Here is an 18,639-nt window from a genome sequence, read left to right as displayed (position 1 = left end):
TTAAACTGACTGAATTGAAATTATTAGATAAAAATGCAAAGTTTTGAGGGGCTGACTAAGCAACATGTATTTATTAACGTTTCTACCTGTAGTTCTGGATTGTTCAGTTGTAAAGTCACTTTACCACTTGCAGCGTAGAAGCAAAAATAATCATAAAGCAGAAGTTTATAGAGCTTCTTTCTAAACACCAGCTAGCTCAGGTGCTCTTGAATATGCTCAAAAAGCAAATTACCATAAATATATTGATGAAATAAAAGGCAGTGTTAACATTGTTTGTATCTACTTAATCTGTAGCAGCCTGTTACAAGGAGTCTTTAACTAACTGGTTTTGAAATCCAGTAATTTAAAATGTCGTATTTTGGCAAATCATCAAAATCAATTTCCTGTTACGGGAATAGTTTTTCTTACATTTATCTTCTCTGCAAGAAAACCTGCTTTGTATGAATTCCTTCATGCTTGAATGACATGATTCAGCTACCGCTAAATCATGAACAATTCTATCAGGTTAAAGCTTCATGAGTGGTAAAGTTATCTCCTGAAACCTGTATGGCTTGCAGAGTGCTTGGTTGCAGTTCAGTAGCCCCTTTTGTGTACCTGGGGGAAAAAAAAATTGAACGCTTGAAAGACACTCTCAGTGTTGAGAGATGTGAATTTATTTTTTTTCTCAAATCTTTAGTATAAAAACATTGAATGCCTCATTTAAGAAATCTGGAAGTGAGAAAGTAGATAATAAATTTTGGAACATAGATATAACTGATAGATAGCTATAGAAATAATTGACAACAAAAAGATGGATGTTTAATTGGGAGCAATAAAATAACTGAGTGGAATTCCTTGTCACAGCAAAACCACGTAGAATCTCTTGATTCATTTTTAGTGCATCTTCCCAAACATGATTTCTCTGTGGGTTTTTTTGTCTGTTCTTGTGGCAAAGATCTTTTTTGTCAGTCTCATTTTTTTTATGGTACTAGAAAGAGAAGTTCTAAACCTAGGACTTAGTTCTAAGTTTAATTTCCCAGCTGTACTCTAATAGAAGTTATCTAGTTTGCCTTCAGGAATTGAAATTATTGCAAATTGAGAACTCCTAAAATAGTTGGCTAAGAATTTTTTTCCCTCTCTACCCCTTTTTAACAAGTTTCAATGATTGTGGTGTTGTCCACAGCTCTGGGCAATAATTAATTCTGTGTCAAGAAGTTCACTACTGTCTTACTTCATAAGTAACACGTCAGATTATTCTCTCAGGTCACTATGTGGTAATGATGGGGTTGTCACTTGGCCATCACTAGGAATATTAACTCCCTGTATCCCTATCTCCTGGAGCAATCTTCAAGACAGATGATCAGTTTTGTTTATATATCACAAGTGTTTTCCACCTGAAGTGATAAGCTTGTGCATAAATTACACCTTGGTGGTTCTTGCTTTGTTATGAACTACTATGACAAATGGTTGAAACAGTTCTGAGGCAAGTTTTTTTAAAAATGTCCTATGTACTTTGTTAATGTAAACAATTGTAGTCCATTGAGTCATTTCAGTGATTTTGGACCCTGCTGTGTGTTTTCCATGGTCCTAGTTGCAATGCTCTCCTGAAAAGCATGTAGTCATATATTTGCCAGTTGATACAAGCTGGGTAGCTTTCACTAAGAGATCTGTTGCTGATCTTCATCTCTCTGTGAGTTAGCATGGGCTTAGTTCATGAGTGGGTATGTGATAGTCTAGTTTTCACCCCAAAGTTCTATTATATTGATATTCTTAATAGTCTTTATTTTTACTTTAGTTCATTAAGAACTTGCTGTGAAGACTCATGAAATCTCAGCTGTTTCATATTAACTGCCTTTCCCACACTTTATGGATTCTTGTAACTTGGCTTGCACTCTGTAACATGAACTATTGCAATCATTACTGAAAATATAACTTGCTAATGGGAGCTGCCTTGATTTTCTGCTTTTGTTATTTTACTCATCACTTCACCTAAGCAAGAAGTGCCAGTAGTGTGATCCTGTGGGTTGGGATAAATAAATATGCGTAAGAGCTGATAGCTTCCGTTGCTTTAATAACTGCTTTGTATTTCCAGAGTATCACAGTGCATATAATTTGTGCTTTTTCTATTTTAAAAAACCCAACAACACAACCCAAGTAACAAAACCCAAGAGCTTGGCAGGGTAAACATTCTTTTGGAGAAGAAATTTGCATCTTCAAAGTCTTAATAGACTCACAGAACCTTCCTTTTTCTATGTCATGACTTGGAATTTCTTCATTCCAAAATCTCAAAATAAAGAAATACCCATGCATTGGAAAGAGTAAAATGTTTCATTTCACATTAGAATCCTCGTATTCCAATACAAAATAAAATAAAAATTAAGCCATTTCAAAATAATATTTCAGAAAATGTAAAAATAATAAACTGTTGAAATTCTTTTGCCTGCTGTTCCCCTTCTCACGCTGGTTTTTAGTTTGGATCAAAACTCGGAAATGAAACCTGCACTGTGTATACTGATGGAATGTGGTTGGAAGTTTCTGTTGCCAGCTTTTAAAGTATTTATGTTCTGACAGCTATATCCTACTATTATTAGTGCAGTATATTTTTTTCCAGTGAACAACTTGATACAGGATTTGTCATTGCTTTTAATGAATTTGTTTGAGCTAAAAAAACTTAAGTTTTACTCTGTAAGGCCAACAGTGGCTTTAGCTCAGATACCTGATAGGTCAGCTTTTTCCTTCTTGTGATGTGGATTGTATACTTCAGTATTGCAGTATTGCACTCAAAACAGATGCCTTCATCATTTGAGGGGGCTGGGATTGGTGGTAAAGTATTCCCTCTGGAAGCTTCATCTTTTGGAGTTCACCTCGTGTAAGTCGCTGTCTGGATATGACAACTGGGAGAAGAGGGGACATTGCAAAGTCTTGTCTCTAAATCCTTAAAAAAACCAAAAAATCTCATTTGTTGACAATGCAAGTAAGTGAAACAAAAGGCTGTAATGGGTTTAAATTTGGTATGCTATTTTAACGACGTATTAGCAGCAAGATAAGTTTTAGCAGTATTTCTTTTTATAGTGATTGTTAATGTCAATAACTGAAGTGTAGAGAGTTTGAGATTTGTTGTAAAGTCTAAGCATTATGCGTGTCTATATATATATATATATATGTGCACACAGGAAACCTCGACCTGTCTCTCAGCTGGTTGCACAACAGGTTCCTCAGCAATTCGTGCCCCCTACACAATCAAAGAAAGAGAAAAAAGACAAAGTAGAAAAGGAAAAAAGTGAAAAGGAAACAACAAGCAAAAAGAACAGTCATAAGAAAACCAGGTAAACATTTTAGAAACTTCTGCGCTATTGGTAAAACATAATTTAAAAAAGCAAATAAGAAAACGTTCTGCGATTTTACTGCTTTGTAAGCACTGTGGCGAACTCTTTCGTCAATAAGGCTAAATATTTGTGTGTGAAGTTTCATTGGTTTAGGATGCCTATTAAACGTGAAGAAAACCTGCAGTTTGTAATTTTGACCAGAAGATGGAGATGAGCTGAATATAGAGAGAAAGACTTGGGTATTTTTGTTAAGGGTTACAGATGTATTTCTCACACCATACAAAACTGTAGATAGGCAAACAGATGATACCAATCTCTGGACAGGAGTGACTAGTTTTCGTGCAAAATAATAGGGGAGAGAGAGAACCCCTACCAGACTGCAGAAGAGTGCAAAAGTAACATGGTTATTGCTATCCTTGCAGAACTGGAATAAACTTTGAAGGGCTGAACTAGGGTATAAATTAATGTGACAGGATAAGGCACAGGATAATTACCTAGTGATAAAAATCTCTATGCTACATCTGGCATGCTGAAGGAAACCTTGGACTCTTAGAACTGAGAACATGAAATACTACAGTACAGACAAGTAGTTGTAAAAGCCTTGATTTTGCTGTAAGACCAGGTGGAAGGAAGGTGCAAACTGCAAAACAAAAGTAGAAAATTTAACCCCTAAATCATCACAGTCTAAGCGTAAAGTTATTGTGGCAAGAATGCTGTGCCAAAAAGCTCAGAAGTATACAAGACATGTAGTCTAATCAAACATGGGAAGAACTATTGATTCTCTCTCTCTCTCTCTCTCTCTCTCTCTCTCTCTCTCTCTCTCTCTCTTAAAAATGGAAAGACTCCGAAGTAGTGCAGCCAAGGAAGATCCTTTGGGATTAGTTATGCAGAGAAGTAGCAGATGCTTCTCTTGTGCCTGAAATAGGATCACCAGGATCAGAACCAGGGAGAGATTGAGTCAAGAGAGAACAGTTGTTAAGAAAGTCATGGTTAGGATTAAGGACACTGAGATGTTCCTTCTTTTTCTTTTTTTTTTCTTTTAGTACTCAAACTTACTAGCTTACCTCATGCAGCTGAACTACTTCAGTTATGAAGCATTTGAAGTTAACATAGTGAGTTTTAGTTAAACTAATTAAATATTATAAATTGAAATATTGATGGTTGAATTGCAATAGTACATTAAAAATGCAGAAGTAGGGTAGGGAAAAAGGGGGAACATTTAAAAAATAACTAAAATAAAAATCTTGGACTGAAATACCAGTATTGAGATTTGCATTAAGAATTGCTCTTTGAAATAACTAGGCTACTTTTTTTTTAAAATGCTTCAAACGGTTCAATTTTTCACAGAATTGAGTCACTAGGTAGGATAGAAAGTTAAGAATGCTTGATTAGTTTAAGCAGATTTCTTCAGTATCCTTTGGGAAAAGGATATCCTTTTCTCTTTCCCTGAAAACTTGTATATTATTGCTGGAAACGATCATAAAAAAACTGCATACACACTCAATGTGATTAATAAGCTCCAGGCATGGCACTTGTGCAGGTTGATAATGCTGAATTTTTCTCTCCATTCCCATGTTACAGAGCAGCAGATTTTCATTTTTCTCTTAAATTTTTCAGTCACGCTACTTCAGCCTCAGGGGAACAAGATGTCAAAGCCTGTCTCTATTCTAGTGGAGGAAGGGCATGAGGTGTTTCAGCTGAAGCGACTGGGAACCAATTCTACTTCAAAGTGAGATGATAGGGTAAAGGTTAGGGCTTTGCTGTTAGCACACCTGCTAACATGTGATGTCATATTAATTTATTTAATTGCAACTTGAGCTAGTGAAAGCTGTGGAGTCAGTTAAATGCATAAAGCTATGCTGTTCATAACCGATTGTATAAATTCAGCTTTCTGGTGACAGTTTTTCATGGTAGTCAAAGGAAAATAGTAAATTGAAAGTACTTTATGCTTGTCACTAGCAAAAATATGATGGCAGAATATAAGTCAAAGTATTCTTCTCTGGTCTTTATGTTGTGAAAAATCAAACAATTGAAAGATTAGATGAAGAGACTTACCTTATCAACACTGTATGTAATACTCAGCTCTGTGCATAATTTAAATCACAGCATATACCAGGAATACCAGAGTTATACTGTGAACACAAAGTCCAGTTCAAATAGTATACTAGCACTCCTAGAGAGGTTTTGAAATGAAGTAATACCTGCTGCAAGTTAACACTATCTGTGCTGTTGAATTCAAAAGACAGACACTGACATCTTCATTATCGAACATCGTTCTCTACTTAGGATTGTGGCTTAAGGCTGCTGCAGAGATGGATGCTTCTCTGGGTCAAATTTATAACTTTCTATAGCCACAGTAAAGAAAGACTTAATTTTTAAAAGTAAAAACCTTCACATGTGCAACACATCCATATTGCTGCACGGTTACGTTATTCATAAGGTCAACTTTTAAATAATCCTAGGAGAAGGTAATGTGTTATGTTCAGCTATTTTAATGTAAAACACACTAGAAACACTCTATGATAAATACTTGTGGTACGTTGTTTTCCTGTGTGTTACATGTTGCACATAGCAGTCTTACGTACACATGTATGTTCTCCAGAACTCCTAAAAAGTTGGAGGAAGACAAGATAATAAGATGGTGTGTGTGCTTTTAATATGATCATTTGCTTTATTTAGGCCAAGATTGAAAAATGTGGATCGAAGTAGCGCTCAGCATTTGGAAGTTACCGTTGGAGATCTGACAGTCATAATTACAGACTTTAAGGAGAAAACTAAGTCGCCACCTGCTTCCAGTGCTGCTTCTGCAGATCAACACAGTCAGAGTGGTTCTAGCTCTGACAACACAGAGAGGGGAATGTCCAGGTCATCTTCACCCAGAGGAGAAGCGTCATCACTGAATGGGGAATCTCATTAAAGTTTCTTTCCTCCAGTTTCCTTAGTCTCTTCTCTTCAAAACATGCAAATACATAACTTCTGTCACCTGTTACCACATTTTCATGACAGATTATCCATGCACAATTGGTATGTTGACTGGAACATAATTTATGCAGTTTAAAAAAAAAAAAAGTGCAGTGGTAGAAACAATAATTTAAATGCAATCTACAAATGCTGACAAAGCATTTTCAGACCAACTTTTTAATCTTCATGTGTAAAGGTGCCATGAAAATGTGGTTTGAATGTTCATTATGCAGTGTTATTGGTAAGTCCATTTTCACTTTTAGTTTAGTGAATTCTAACACAACTCTTGGAGTCTCTACTATTGGCATGTACTGAATTTAAATTTTTATAACATAGTTCAAGCTGCCTAAATATGTATTATTTGAGAATTGTGAAACATAGTTATATGTATGCAAGTCAGAGATCAACTTAATCAACTATTGCTGCAACAGAATTTTCATAATAATGATCTTCTTAAAAACACCTGCTGGTACTTGGTGTGGTTAAATAGGAAAAATGTTATTAAATAAAACATTTGTATGAATTTTTGCCAATGTTTGACACATTTTACTAGATTACTGTTACTGAATTATGTTGATGGTTTTACCAATATTTTTTCACACTTAAAACACTTATTGTAATGTTTACAAGCAAAATAGAAAACACATTCTAAGCATTGATTGGTTAACCTTACAATTCAGGTAAAGTACTACATTGTCACTGAACACTGGTATTCTATGTTGTGTAACAAATATGGAACCTCAGATGACTTTGCATTTGGCAAAAACTAACATTTGGAAATAGGAAAATTTGGAAAAGCTTTAAAAATAACAGAAGTGCAGTTCTCGTTTCTGCTTAGTGCTGTTTCCAGGCCCCAAATTTATCTAGTGTCATATAGTCACTTATTTCGTTACAGGAATATCAGATGTTGCACAAGAATAAGGAAATAATAATACTATTAATGTTTTGTTCCTGAATCAATTTCTTTAATTTTGATTTGGCCTATTAAAATATATTATGTCATAAATCATATGAAAAAACTCAGTACCCTACTTTATGGCATAAACTGTCAACATTTACGCACTTAGCAATATACTGATACAGAGCAGAACTATTTACAATCCCAACTGGTATTATGTAAAATTACGAATAAAATATTTTTGTGAATACAGATTTTGCATTTTTGTTTACAACCAATAAGTGTTTTGATACACACATACAATCCATGTATAGATTTTAAATTATAGATTCAGGTTCAGTACAAAAGTCCATTTAGCTCCTTTTAGTGAGGTAGTCTACTTACACTCCCGTGATTCTTTTCTTTTTCATTCAAAATAAATATATTTTTAAGCCCATGTAAAAGTTGGATGGACCTTCTTGGTAGTGAATCCAGCCCCAAATTACTACCAACGTATGATACGTCTTCTTAACAGCTAAAACAATGGATTTTTGTAGCCCCTGACAATTGTGATGTTTGGTGGTTTCTTGTAGTAATGTATTTTTCTGTTTTTAATGCAGTACTTCTACGGGCACAATGGTACTGTTCTATTTTGTAAGATGCTAGTTGTGAAATACAGTTAGTTGCATAAAATGAAAGTCTGATGTGATATCTGAGAACATACATACCTCATTCCTTGGTGTTGCTGTTTAAACTTTTTAGACATCAAATGTTAATTATAGGCTATTTCAGATGGATAACTACTGACCTGTTTATTATGTATTCTGCTTTATCTTACTAAATAGGATGTCTGTTCATTGCCATTACCTGGCCAAATCTTAGTATCTGTAAAACAATGCATTTTGAGGTTCTTAAATGTTTTTGGGGCTAGGCTGGTGTTCAGAATAACATACACTAGTTTTTAAAAGAAAAATACATGCTTCTCAACTTTATTTTTTGATATTTTATTTTTAGGTGGGACTATTTGCAGAATATACTGATGTAATGGATTACAAGAGAGCTGAAACTGTTTAAAGTAAGCAGTTCAATGATAACAAATCTCATCGCAAGATGTTTTATGAAATGTGTTTCTAATTTAAAATGTAATGAATGCTAACACATTTCAGAGTTCCTTGCAAACAAATAATAATCTATTTCCAGTAGTTCACTAAATGGGAAACGTATTTTCATTTAACTTCATGTGAATAAACCACCCAGCACTGCCAAAAAGAGGTCTCTTTGTATCTTCGGAAATAAGTAGCCATTTGGTTTGGAAGGAAGGGAGGATGGAGTGGATTTTACTATTATTCAGCTGTCTCTAGAGAATAATCTCAAAAATGTGGTACAAGTATGGGTATAATCAAAAAGAATGCAGAAAGGTCTCACTGTTCTTTATGGAATAAGGCATAGAAAAGCAATTTCTAACCACAGATACAACACAAGCCAGCTAGGATCTAAAAACTGAGCTGTGGTGGTTTTAACTGAACTATTATGTTGCCAGTGTTTACATTGCAATGATGCCTGTGTTGGCATTAAACAAAGTTAAGATAGTTTTTGCCTGTTTGTGATTAAAGGGATGTAATGATACTGACAGCAGAGTAGACAAATTCTAGGTAGAATATGGCATTTGACTCTGTTCATAATGTTCCAATTTAAATGAACTTCACTTTCATAATTTCTAAATAATTTTGATTTGTGGTAATCCTAAGTCCTTTTCTAACTGTAAATATATTTAAAAGCATCTTTACTCCATTTATAAAAAGTGAAAATGTAATGTTGTAATGTGTTTTGATTAGCTATTTTTCTCTGTGACTGCTCTCTGCATAAGAACTGTTATTTGTTAAATTCTATATATGCACCAGTCTTCAACAGCCATACATCCTGGGTTGTTCATGAAATGGTGACCCAACAAACACAAGTGTGATAGTGTTCCATGTAAATGAGTTCCTTTATGTGCTGATTGATTGTCCAGTTTCAGAAGGGAAAAGGGGGGAGAAATGGGGAAAAATGAAGTATAATTAGTTCATTGATAAAGTGTACAATAATTTTCAGACTCTTATCTTCCTAAATTTGCCACTAATTATAGGTGGTATAAGGAAAAGAACAAATATTCAGTTGTCAACTATGATCTTTTTTTCCCCTGAAATTAAGTATGTGTATTGGAGATAAACAAAAGTTGTTCTACTTAGTAGCAGGTTAAATTGTGCCATATAAAATCTTGATTCTAACAGAAGTGATAGTAAAAAAAAAAAAAAAATTACATTAAAAAACTCTAAAATTCTTGATATTAAAAGTCTTGAAATTAAGACTATGACTGAAGTTTTAACCTATTACATGCTTCTCTAGATATTTGATGTTTTGTGGCATAGATTGTAAAGTCTCAAAATTTTTTTGATTTTATAATTTGTGCACTTTGCTTTTTCTAATATTATGGATAGCACATTGTTAGGTAGACATGTAAGACAGAACACTTTTTGTGTTCAGGCAGGTCTTCTAAACTTGGTGCAAGTGTATGACTCTGCATCTTAAATTCTTTAATTTTTCTCTCTCCTATCTCAAAAGCCTGACAGTTTCCCACATTATGCTAATGGATTATATTTTGTTATACAGGATGGATTTGGCATGGAAGTGTCTATTGTGTACTACTTATGTACATCCAGGGTTCTTTAACTGTATCTGCTTGGTTTTTTCTGTCACATGCCTTTATTTGACTCTGCTCCCTGCTAGGGAGTTTGGGTATGCTTCCTTTCAAATATCAGAAACTATATGGAAATAGAAATGCAATTTAATTTAATTTCTTCAAAGGCAGCAACAAGTGCTATACTTGTAATAAATTTGGGCTGTGCTTACTCAGGAATAAGATAGGTAAGATAAAAAGTTAATGCGGGTTTTGACTGTGATAATTTGCAAATGCATACTTCTATCAATGTTAAGATTTGGGTGTGCTGGAAATACTGTTAGAGCTTTCGAAGGTTTTTCTTACCTGAAATTATGCCCTGACTTACGTCAAAGCAGTCTCAATTCGAAAGAGTGTAACTTCACAAACTAGCAAAAGCTATACAGTAAAACCAGTCAAACTGAGGAACCTCAGTTGGTTTTCTTTTGTATTGTCAAAGTTTCAACGAGGAGGAACTTTGTCCTCTTGTTAAAAGAGACTTAAGAGATTTGTGTAAGACAACAATCAGGTATCAAACTTAGTTTGACATCTAAAGAAGCGTCCGTGTTTTAGTAAGAATTAAATTGAAATTGGAGAAGTACTTCACAAGTTAATTACAAATCAATGCTTTGCAGAAATTATTGTTAACTTCCTGTCTAGATGAATATGAATGGAGTAAATGGTGCAACAGCAGTGGGTAGTTGCACACTTGCTAGTAAATGGTGGTATCCAACGGCAGGTGACATTTAAGTGACTTTCCTAAGGCATTACACAAGAAGATTGTGATATGTTTATGAACAAGGCCTAGGAGTCCAGGTGTCCCCCCCGCCCTGCCTAAACTATACCATTGGATTCAAACAGTGAAAGAAAATGCAGTGAACAAGTAAATTAGTTTCAGATCCTAGTGTCTTAGTAATGCAGGAGCTGTTTACAGCTTCTGTTTTACAGTATAGGTGGAAATTAATTAAAATGAACCACCACTGTGTAATACTTAATCCCTCAGGTTTTTGATCCTAATCTTGCCCCTTTTATTATGGGAAAGAGATGAAAGTCGTCTGAAAGAACTTGCTCTGTCCACTGACACAGGGGATTTTAAGAGGAAACAGTTTAATGTGCACAGGAGGTTTTAGCTGTACTTTTAAGGAGTTAAACATGGAAGATGAAGGGCAAAAGCATATTCCATAGCTCAAATGAGTATTACTAAGAATGATCACAAGAGATTGCTGTACCATGTAGGGTTTGTAAAAGACAAAATAGTAACACTATCTAATCACTCCTTGTCCCATATGTTTAAAAAGAAAACTACCACCAGAAGAAATATTGTTCCAGTAACAATAATTTAAAGAATAGTTCCAAAATGTTAATTATATTGTGGAAAGTATGGCATATCTTGACAGAGGTAGGAATACCTGAGCAAGAAGCCCTTCAGGACTACATTTTCAGGATCTATGTCACCTGGAAAAGTGTAATCTTTAATTACACTGTTCTCTGTATATAAATACTGATCTCAGTCAAAGCGCTTGTAAAATGAACAACCTCCCTTGAACTTTAAGATTTTAAGAAATGTGGCTTTAGACCAATGGAGCTTTAACTTACAATGGAGTTATCAAGAAAACAACTGCGGAAAAGAGAGTATTAATCTATTTTTTGATAACCTGCTAACCATGTGCTCATAATTTTCCTCTTCTGTATGAAGAAGCAAAAGTATACAGAAGAAGGAAATATATGTAAACAGGGCTAACGAAATTTGGTTTTTTACCCTCTTCCCAAGCTCACTAGATTCTACAAACTACAAATTCTGTTTGGTTCACAGGCAGTCACAGGTACTTTGTCACTAGAAAAGGATGGAGTTGTTCACCTAGCATCTATTAGTTAAGAAAAGTGAGTGTCAGGCTGATTCTACTTTCTGAATACCTACTTTGGGAATAGAGATCTAATTTGCTATTTATATGCATCTAATATATAGCTACCATCCATGAATGATCTATTTCAAGCTGATCCTTCTTTGCACAGAATAAATCAAAATACTTCAATGCCCAGCCCAGTTCCTGATGGCACAGATCTCTGAGCAAGAAAATCTGCCATCTGACTGATCATCTCTTACTGTAACAGCCTTCAGCTATGAATTAATCTCAGCAAGGGAAATCTCTTAAGATTACATGTATTTGTTGAGTGTCACTACTCCCACCTCTGAAGGAAACACATTCTGATTCCTTCTTCTCTCTTTCCTTTTTTTTTTAAAGTACATCTATAGTATAAGTGGATGTAGTGAGTTTGCAATTATTTATTATGTCTGCTTTTGCAAGTGGGGAATTTGGCTGCTCTTCCCAGTTCTTCAACTGTATCTTGGCTTCTGTAAGACCAACAATGTATGTGGCGCTTAGAGGTCGTTTATCAGTTTTGTCACTGTTGTCCTTGTTTCTATATAATTGACTTACTGAACAGATTCTTGCTGAGCGAACTTACTTACACCAATCCTTTACCATTCAAGCTTTCTGGCTGAGGTAGCTGGCATTCTGGGATGCCAGTTACTGGTCTTCATATCTGCATTTCTGCAAATGGTCTGGTTCTATTGCTGGGAGGCTTCCAAACATGGAAAAATAAGCAAAATGCTTTCCAACTGATGGAGGCGTAATGTTGCCAAGTAACTTGCAGTACCTGGAGGCTTTTTGAAAGGTGCAAGAAAACACTGTCGGTGCCAGCTGGAGAAAGAGATCTGAGGAGCATGCACAGATACTAAGCGCTTTCTCAGCTTTCCTACAGAAATTCTGAGTAGCTTCTGTTTCCAAAATGTCAAACACCTTCAAAAACCCTCAGGCCAACAAAAAGACAGAGGATAAGGGGGGGAAAGAACAAAGAAAATGTATTTTCAGAATAATACCTAGAAAAGCCACTATATAATGGCTTCTTTGTGTGTTTAGTATTCCTTTCCCTGTGTACTGTGTTGGAAGTAGGCAGCATCCTACGCTTTTTACAGGTGTGTGTTGCTTTATAATTCTTGATACCTGTTGGTTCAGTGACTTTTGGCCTAAAGATAGATGTAGTTTTTGTGAATTGCATAGTAAATACCATGAATGTTTCTCTCTCGGGTACAGGTCATCTATTGAAAGGGCAGTAGTTTTGATTAGAGCTAGTCAGGAACAGAATAGATTCCTCTTGTACATTTAGATACTACCCAATTTTAAATGGTCTGATTCCTGGACTACTAGAAAAAGGATAACTTTATGTTGAAAGGGTAATAAGAACCCATACTAGAACGGATGGTGGCTTCTGAAAAGAGTTTTGTGGCCAGTAATTCGTATGGCTGTTTTCAGTGATTATTCCATACCTTAGCCCGTTAATCTGGAAGCGTTGGTAGAGCATCCTCACAGACAAATCAAAACTACCAACAGCACTGTCAGATGCTCTTAAAATTTACTAAGTGCCTTATACAGAGCATCACTGAGGCAATGGTTTGATTGAAAGGAAGTTTGATTAAAGATTTACTCCTCTGGATGGAGTCACAGGTTATCAGTTGTAATCAGGGTGGTGTTCCTGGTTATAACACACTAGAATCTTATATTTTATTGCTGATACAAGTACCTAATAAAAAACAGTCCAGAAATTTCTGAGGCTTTCAGTTTGTAAAACATACATTCTTTGAAGGAGATTTTTTCTTCTAGTCAGCTGTGATAGCCTACTGGAACATCACAGAAGTGAATAAAACCTCTGAGTATTTCTGGATGCTTTCACACTTCTCAGTTTCTTAATCAAGGACAGTATTACCTTTCTTGGGAAGGGGTACATAAGTTGGTTTTATTCATAGGGTTTATGTTTATCCAACGTAAGGATTTTTAAGGTTTATGTTTACCCAACATAAGGATTTTTAAGGATTTTATTGTCAGAAAAAGGGCTTGTTATTTTGAAAATAAAACTTTTACCTGCCAGGTGTCTTCCCCAAAATGAGTAAGTGCCTTTTCTGTTCTGACTCTTAGAAGTATTTACGTTGTCAGATTGAATCTGAATGTCCTGGATAAACCAACTATTAAGTACTGAGTGTTACCAATGGCTTGAAATCCTTTCACTGAAAGAGCAAGAGACCGAATGTAAGCCACTTGAATTATTTTGAGACCTGATGTTACCAGTTTTATAACTGCTATGAGTAGTATACTTCTAAGAACAATGTAACTTTTCAGGAACTTGATATTGATAGGAAATAAATATTTATTAAAAGAAGTATATTAAATAAATATTTATTTACCAATTTAAGAAAGAGAAAATGTTACACCGTGGGGGCAACAGTCTTGCTGTTAGCAGTCCTGACTATTTAATAGAAAGTAAAACTGAGGCCCTGAACTCTGGCTGTAAAAGAATGCATGGTATTTGGTGAGAGATTGGGACTGTGAATCTTAGGTCCACATTCTAATGAAATAATTCTTCCTACCTAAGTTTTTACCAGTTCTCAAGCAGAAAAGAAAGCATGAGCAGATATCAGTAAGAGGCCCTCTGGTTTTATTGGTGCTGCTTCCTATCTCTAGAGGATTTTTTTTTAATTTTTTTTTTTAAACTTTGCTCAGGACTGGTACAGCTGAAAGTATATTTTCCCTTCATTCTTAAGCCTAGACTTTGAATGGAGTTTCTCTGAGACACTTTTGTAGTGAAATCGTATTCCCTACAAACATTGAAGATAAAAATAAACATCTCCGTGAACAAAAGATTGTGTGTGGTTGTAGTTTTTTAATATATACAATTTTGTTACAAAAATTCTAAAGGTACTCTAAGAAAAACATAACCAGTATATTGGCCTACACTTAAAACGTCTCTTTATAGCAGTCAGAAAATACAGTTTGCAGCATGACATGCTACAAATTTTCTGTCTGATAAACTATGTTCAATTCCAGTTAAGCACTCCTTTAAATAAAGATGACAATACATTGCATTTAGCCAAGTGTATAGTAACCCATTAGGACGCTGCCTTAAACTGACCTCTTCCTGACCTCAATTCAAAGACATTATTAAACAATTTAAAATTCTGAAAGCTTGGCAGAAAAGCTGAGGGGAAGGGGCTGGAAAGAAAGAAACAGTAGGAATCACAGTGCAAAGATATTATTTCCAGAATAAATGCCACGCAATTTGTGATAGGGGAATTGTTTTAAAATTAACAACTTTATAGTTATTTCACATTGTTTGGTAAACATACAGTTGATTTCAGATGAGCGTAAATAGATGTGTTTGAAGCCCAGAATAGTGACACATATTGAAATGCCTTCTCCAGGAATAAATTAATACTTCTTGCCTGTGAAGAGTCTGACAAGAAAGTACTTGTGGTGAAAACTGTTGTTGGTGCACTATATTAAGTCTTGACTGGCAGTGGTGATGCTTAGGGTGTGTTATGATAAATAAAATGGTAAATAAAATGATTAAATTGTTCAGAACCATTCTCTGAATGTGTTATTTTTACTGGCTAGGAAAAAGAGCAAGAAATATAAGTAGGCAATTTGGGGATAAACAGCAGACTTGGCATTTTGAGATCATATTCCCTAAGAGACCTCTGCTAATTTACTGGCACAGGTGATTCATTACCCCTTTTGGCTATGGTGGAAGTTGAGATACTCCTGAGAGTACTGCTTCCAAAGCAAGAAACTTGCATGCACGCAAGTTTCCATGCTTGCAAATTAAAGTAACAACTGAGTTAAGAAGCTTGAGAAGAAGGCTTAGTCTAAGGCTTCATCTCATTGTATATAAAACTACTCCTTTTGTTACTAAAGCAGGTTATAAAAAAATGGTCTGTGTGGGTTGTCTCAAGTTATCTTCAAGTTACATACAGTTCCAGTGTTCAATTCTCTCTGAATTGTTTGTTGTTTGTGTTGCTTTGCAGTGTGAGGCTAAAATCCTACAAGGCATTCTTGAAAGAAGCTGGTTCCCTTGTAAAGACAGTCGGAGCTTCCCAGTTGCATAGCAGGTGACTGAAATGTTAGCCATGAGTACGTAAACTCATCCTCACTCCAAGGAGGCGATGTGTGAGGCTGATACATCCTCAGGTGCAGAATGCTTTTAATGCCGCCTGGTAAGTGTTGGGCATAGATCCCAAAGTGCAGGCAGCAAGCGGTAGCAAACTGCTGACATAACTACCAAGCTTGGTATTAGCAGAAACACTGACTTGTACAAGACTAAATTGGCATCAGATACCAGAATGGGGCCACTAATTAAGGGAGCCTAATTTGGTCTACTTACTTGTTTATTTTAGAAGAACAGAAAGAATTCAAAAGAGGAGAGCAAGCTGTAAAGCCTTCTATCACCTTTCTAATAATTTCTTTCCTCTGTTGACTGTTTGGTAAGTCTGCTGCACAATTATGGATCTGAAGATCAAAACAAATTTCTTAAATTCCACACAAATGTTTTGGCAGCCATGGGAGATCACAGCATTCCACTATGTGCCTGGTGCCTGGAGATAGCTTAGGACAGTGTCCAATTTTGTTTTACCCTTTCTTGACCTGAAAGAAAATAAAAGAGTAAAATCTAAAGTTACAGATAAAGGATGGGTGAAGGAAGGCTGAGTAATGTATTAGTGCAATCATGAGCCAGCATCACTTGAAGGTATCTTGGATGTTTCAGGCTCTAAGTTCTGTGCAACACAATAGCCCAACTACTCACCGACTCTGCCGCCACTTGGGCAGTGGAGTAGTTTGAGAACACAATTCTAATGACAAATCAGATAAATCAGTATAATATCTGCACACTCCAGGGAGTGGCACAGGACTGTGCAAGGTGAGCAGACTGCTCACCATAATTACTTCTGTGAACTTCAGACGTGACTATTGACCAAGTATAAGAATACTTGGTACCTAAGCCTGTTATGTACCTTGGGCGTTTGTCTGTTATGTGGCTGTTCTATTCAGTTTTAAAAGGGGCAGTCAGTACAGCAAAAGTCAGTACAGACCAGACAGCAAAAACAGGGTACAGATAAACAAAATAAAAAGGTAAAATAGCAAGTGGGCTTGCTAGAAATTGACAAAGTAAATTAACTCTTCACCTGGTTGACTGACTGCCTGCTTTCCAAAACCTCTCCTTACTGAATGACCGTCTGTCATCTTTTCCGTTCCAGGCTATGCTGCTGTTTTGAAATAGGGGCAACTGGCTACCTGGCTCACTGCCTCCAGTGTATCATCTGGCTTGCATTGCTGAATGGCTCTCAGAGTCCCTGACAACTCTCCTAAACATCTTATTTCCTCTTGTAAGGGCAGCTGGCAGTTGTCATCTAATTTTTTTTTTTCCATTTTAGCTGTTTGCTAGATGCAGTTTCACTCTCCTAGCCATGCAGGCTTTTTGCATTTGGAAATAATAAATACAGAAAATGTATAAAATTTTTACATGAAATATGGAAGAAAAAAAAAAGGCAGTAGTTTTCAGTCTGTGGTATGAGGATCTCATGAGCTAATGCATTCCTTCTAAGAGTCTTCAAAAAAGTGACTAGGATGAGCATAGTTATTACAAGTAGCATTAAATTCACTGCATAGAGTCTGCACTGTTACTGTAAAGTGGAAAAGGCAGAAAATACCTTACAGGATTAATTTCAGATTAGTTGATGTCCTTCATCTTAAAAATTGAATTTTCAAGTCATAATGCAAAGTTGCTATTGTGTATGATTACTGTTAATAGATATTTATTCTATTACAAGAAAAAAATGATGTTGTATTGTAGAAACTTAATACCCTGATCTGGGTGTCAGAGGACTCGGAGCACTTGATGCTGTAGCAAACAACAGCAGGACAAGAGAAGGACTTTTAAACTTGAGTATAGTTATATAGAGAGTGTAGTATAGTATAAACAAACAAACAAACAAACAGACAGACCTGCTTGCCTTTTTTCTGTATTTTTATACATGGTACATATATGCATAAGTAGATAAGTTTGCTTTGACTCCGTCCAGGACTACTTTAAACACAAATACCTGTGCCAGGTGTGGTCCTTGGAGAATTTTAGATGAGGGAAAGAAACAAAAGGCCAACACTGAGAATCCCCTTTGGACTGATGTTTTGGAGGTCCAGATGTAGAAATCTTTACAGAAAAAAAAAAAAGGTTTTAACACACAAATACATAAAGAGAGATAAAAAGAAAATTCTCTTTATGCTCCTAGAAAGTATTCTTTCTGCTTTCTTAATGTAGTAAAGTACTAAAAATTGTACAAGTCTACGTATATTGATGCATATCTATTTATTTAGGACACGGAAGTTGAACTTTCTTAAGAGGAACGATACAAATATTTTGACTCTCCACTGTTTAATAACTTGTAATTGTTCCCAGAGGATCCATTAAATAAATTTTGAAGTAAATTGTACTATTGATGAAGAAATAATTGGTTCAAATTAGAAGAAACTAGGAGTTTTGCAAAGTATCACACCACTTCCCAAACTGCTTACGATGCAGCTTATTTAATTTCGTGTACTATTGTCCTCGGGTGTGTATATTGCTGATACCAAGAGTAATTGCAAAATATTGTAAGCTCCTGCTTATAGTCTAAATAAGTTAAACACACACTACAATGCAAAACAATTAAAGCTAAAAAGGGAGGAAACGAGGGAAGGCAATAGTATTTTGCTCATCGATAAAAATTGATTTTGAGAATTTTTATTAACGTTTTCAACATTGGAGGCTGATGTAAGGCAATTTGAAGAGTAGATACAATACGAGTAGAAGGCAGTTGTAACAAACTCAATCCTTGTCTTAAAAATGAATTGGAAGGAAAGAAAAATGATAGCTGGCAGCAACAGAAAAGGGACATTGCACCAAGAAGTCTGATGATACCATATGCACAACACATG

General features: G+C 35.5%; 1 protein-coding gene across 2 annotated transcripts in view; it reads left to right on the top strand.

Annotated features, from left to right (window-relative positions):
• Positions 1–15,252, top strand: part of YAF2 (YY1 associated factor 2) — a 35,930-nt gene extending 20,678 nt beyond the window's left edge. For both annotated transcript variants that reach the window (XM_075147929.1, XM_075147936.1), the window contains exons 3-4: positions 3,153–3,305; positions 5,985–15,252. In XM_075147929.1, the coding sequence (XP_075004030.1) occupies positions 3,153–3,305; positions 5,985–6,222 (391 nt within the window). In that variant the 3' untranslated portion in view covers positions 6,223–15,252. The remainder of the gene's footprint in view (positions 1–3,152; positions 3,306–5,984) is intronic.
• The last annotated feature ends 3,387 nt before the right edge of the window (positions 15,253–18,639 follow it).

This window comes from Calonectris borealis, chromosome 1 (assembly GCF_964195595.1).
Source record: "Calonectris borealis chromosome 1, bCalBor7.hap1.2, whole genome shotgun sequence".
In the NCBI taxonomy this organism is placed as follows: domain Eukaryota; kingdom Metazoa; phylum Chordata; class Aves; order Procellariiformes; family Procellariidae; genus Calonectris; species Calonectris borealis.
Note: the sequence above shows the minus strand (reverse complement) of the source record. Positions and strands in the feature narration are given on the sequence as shown.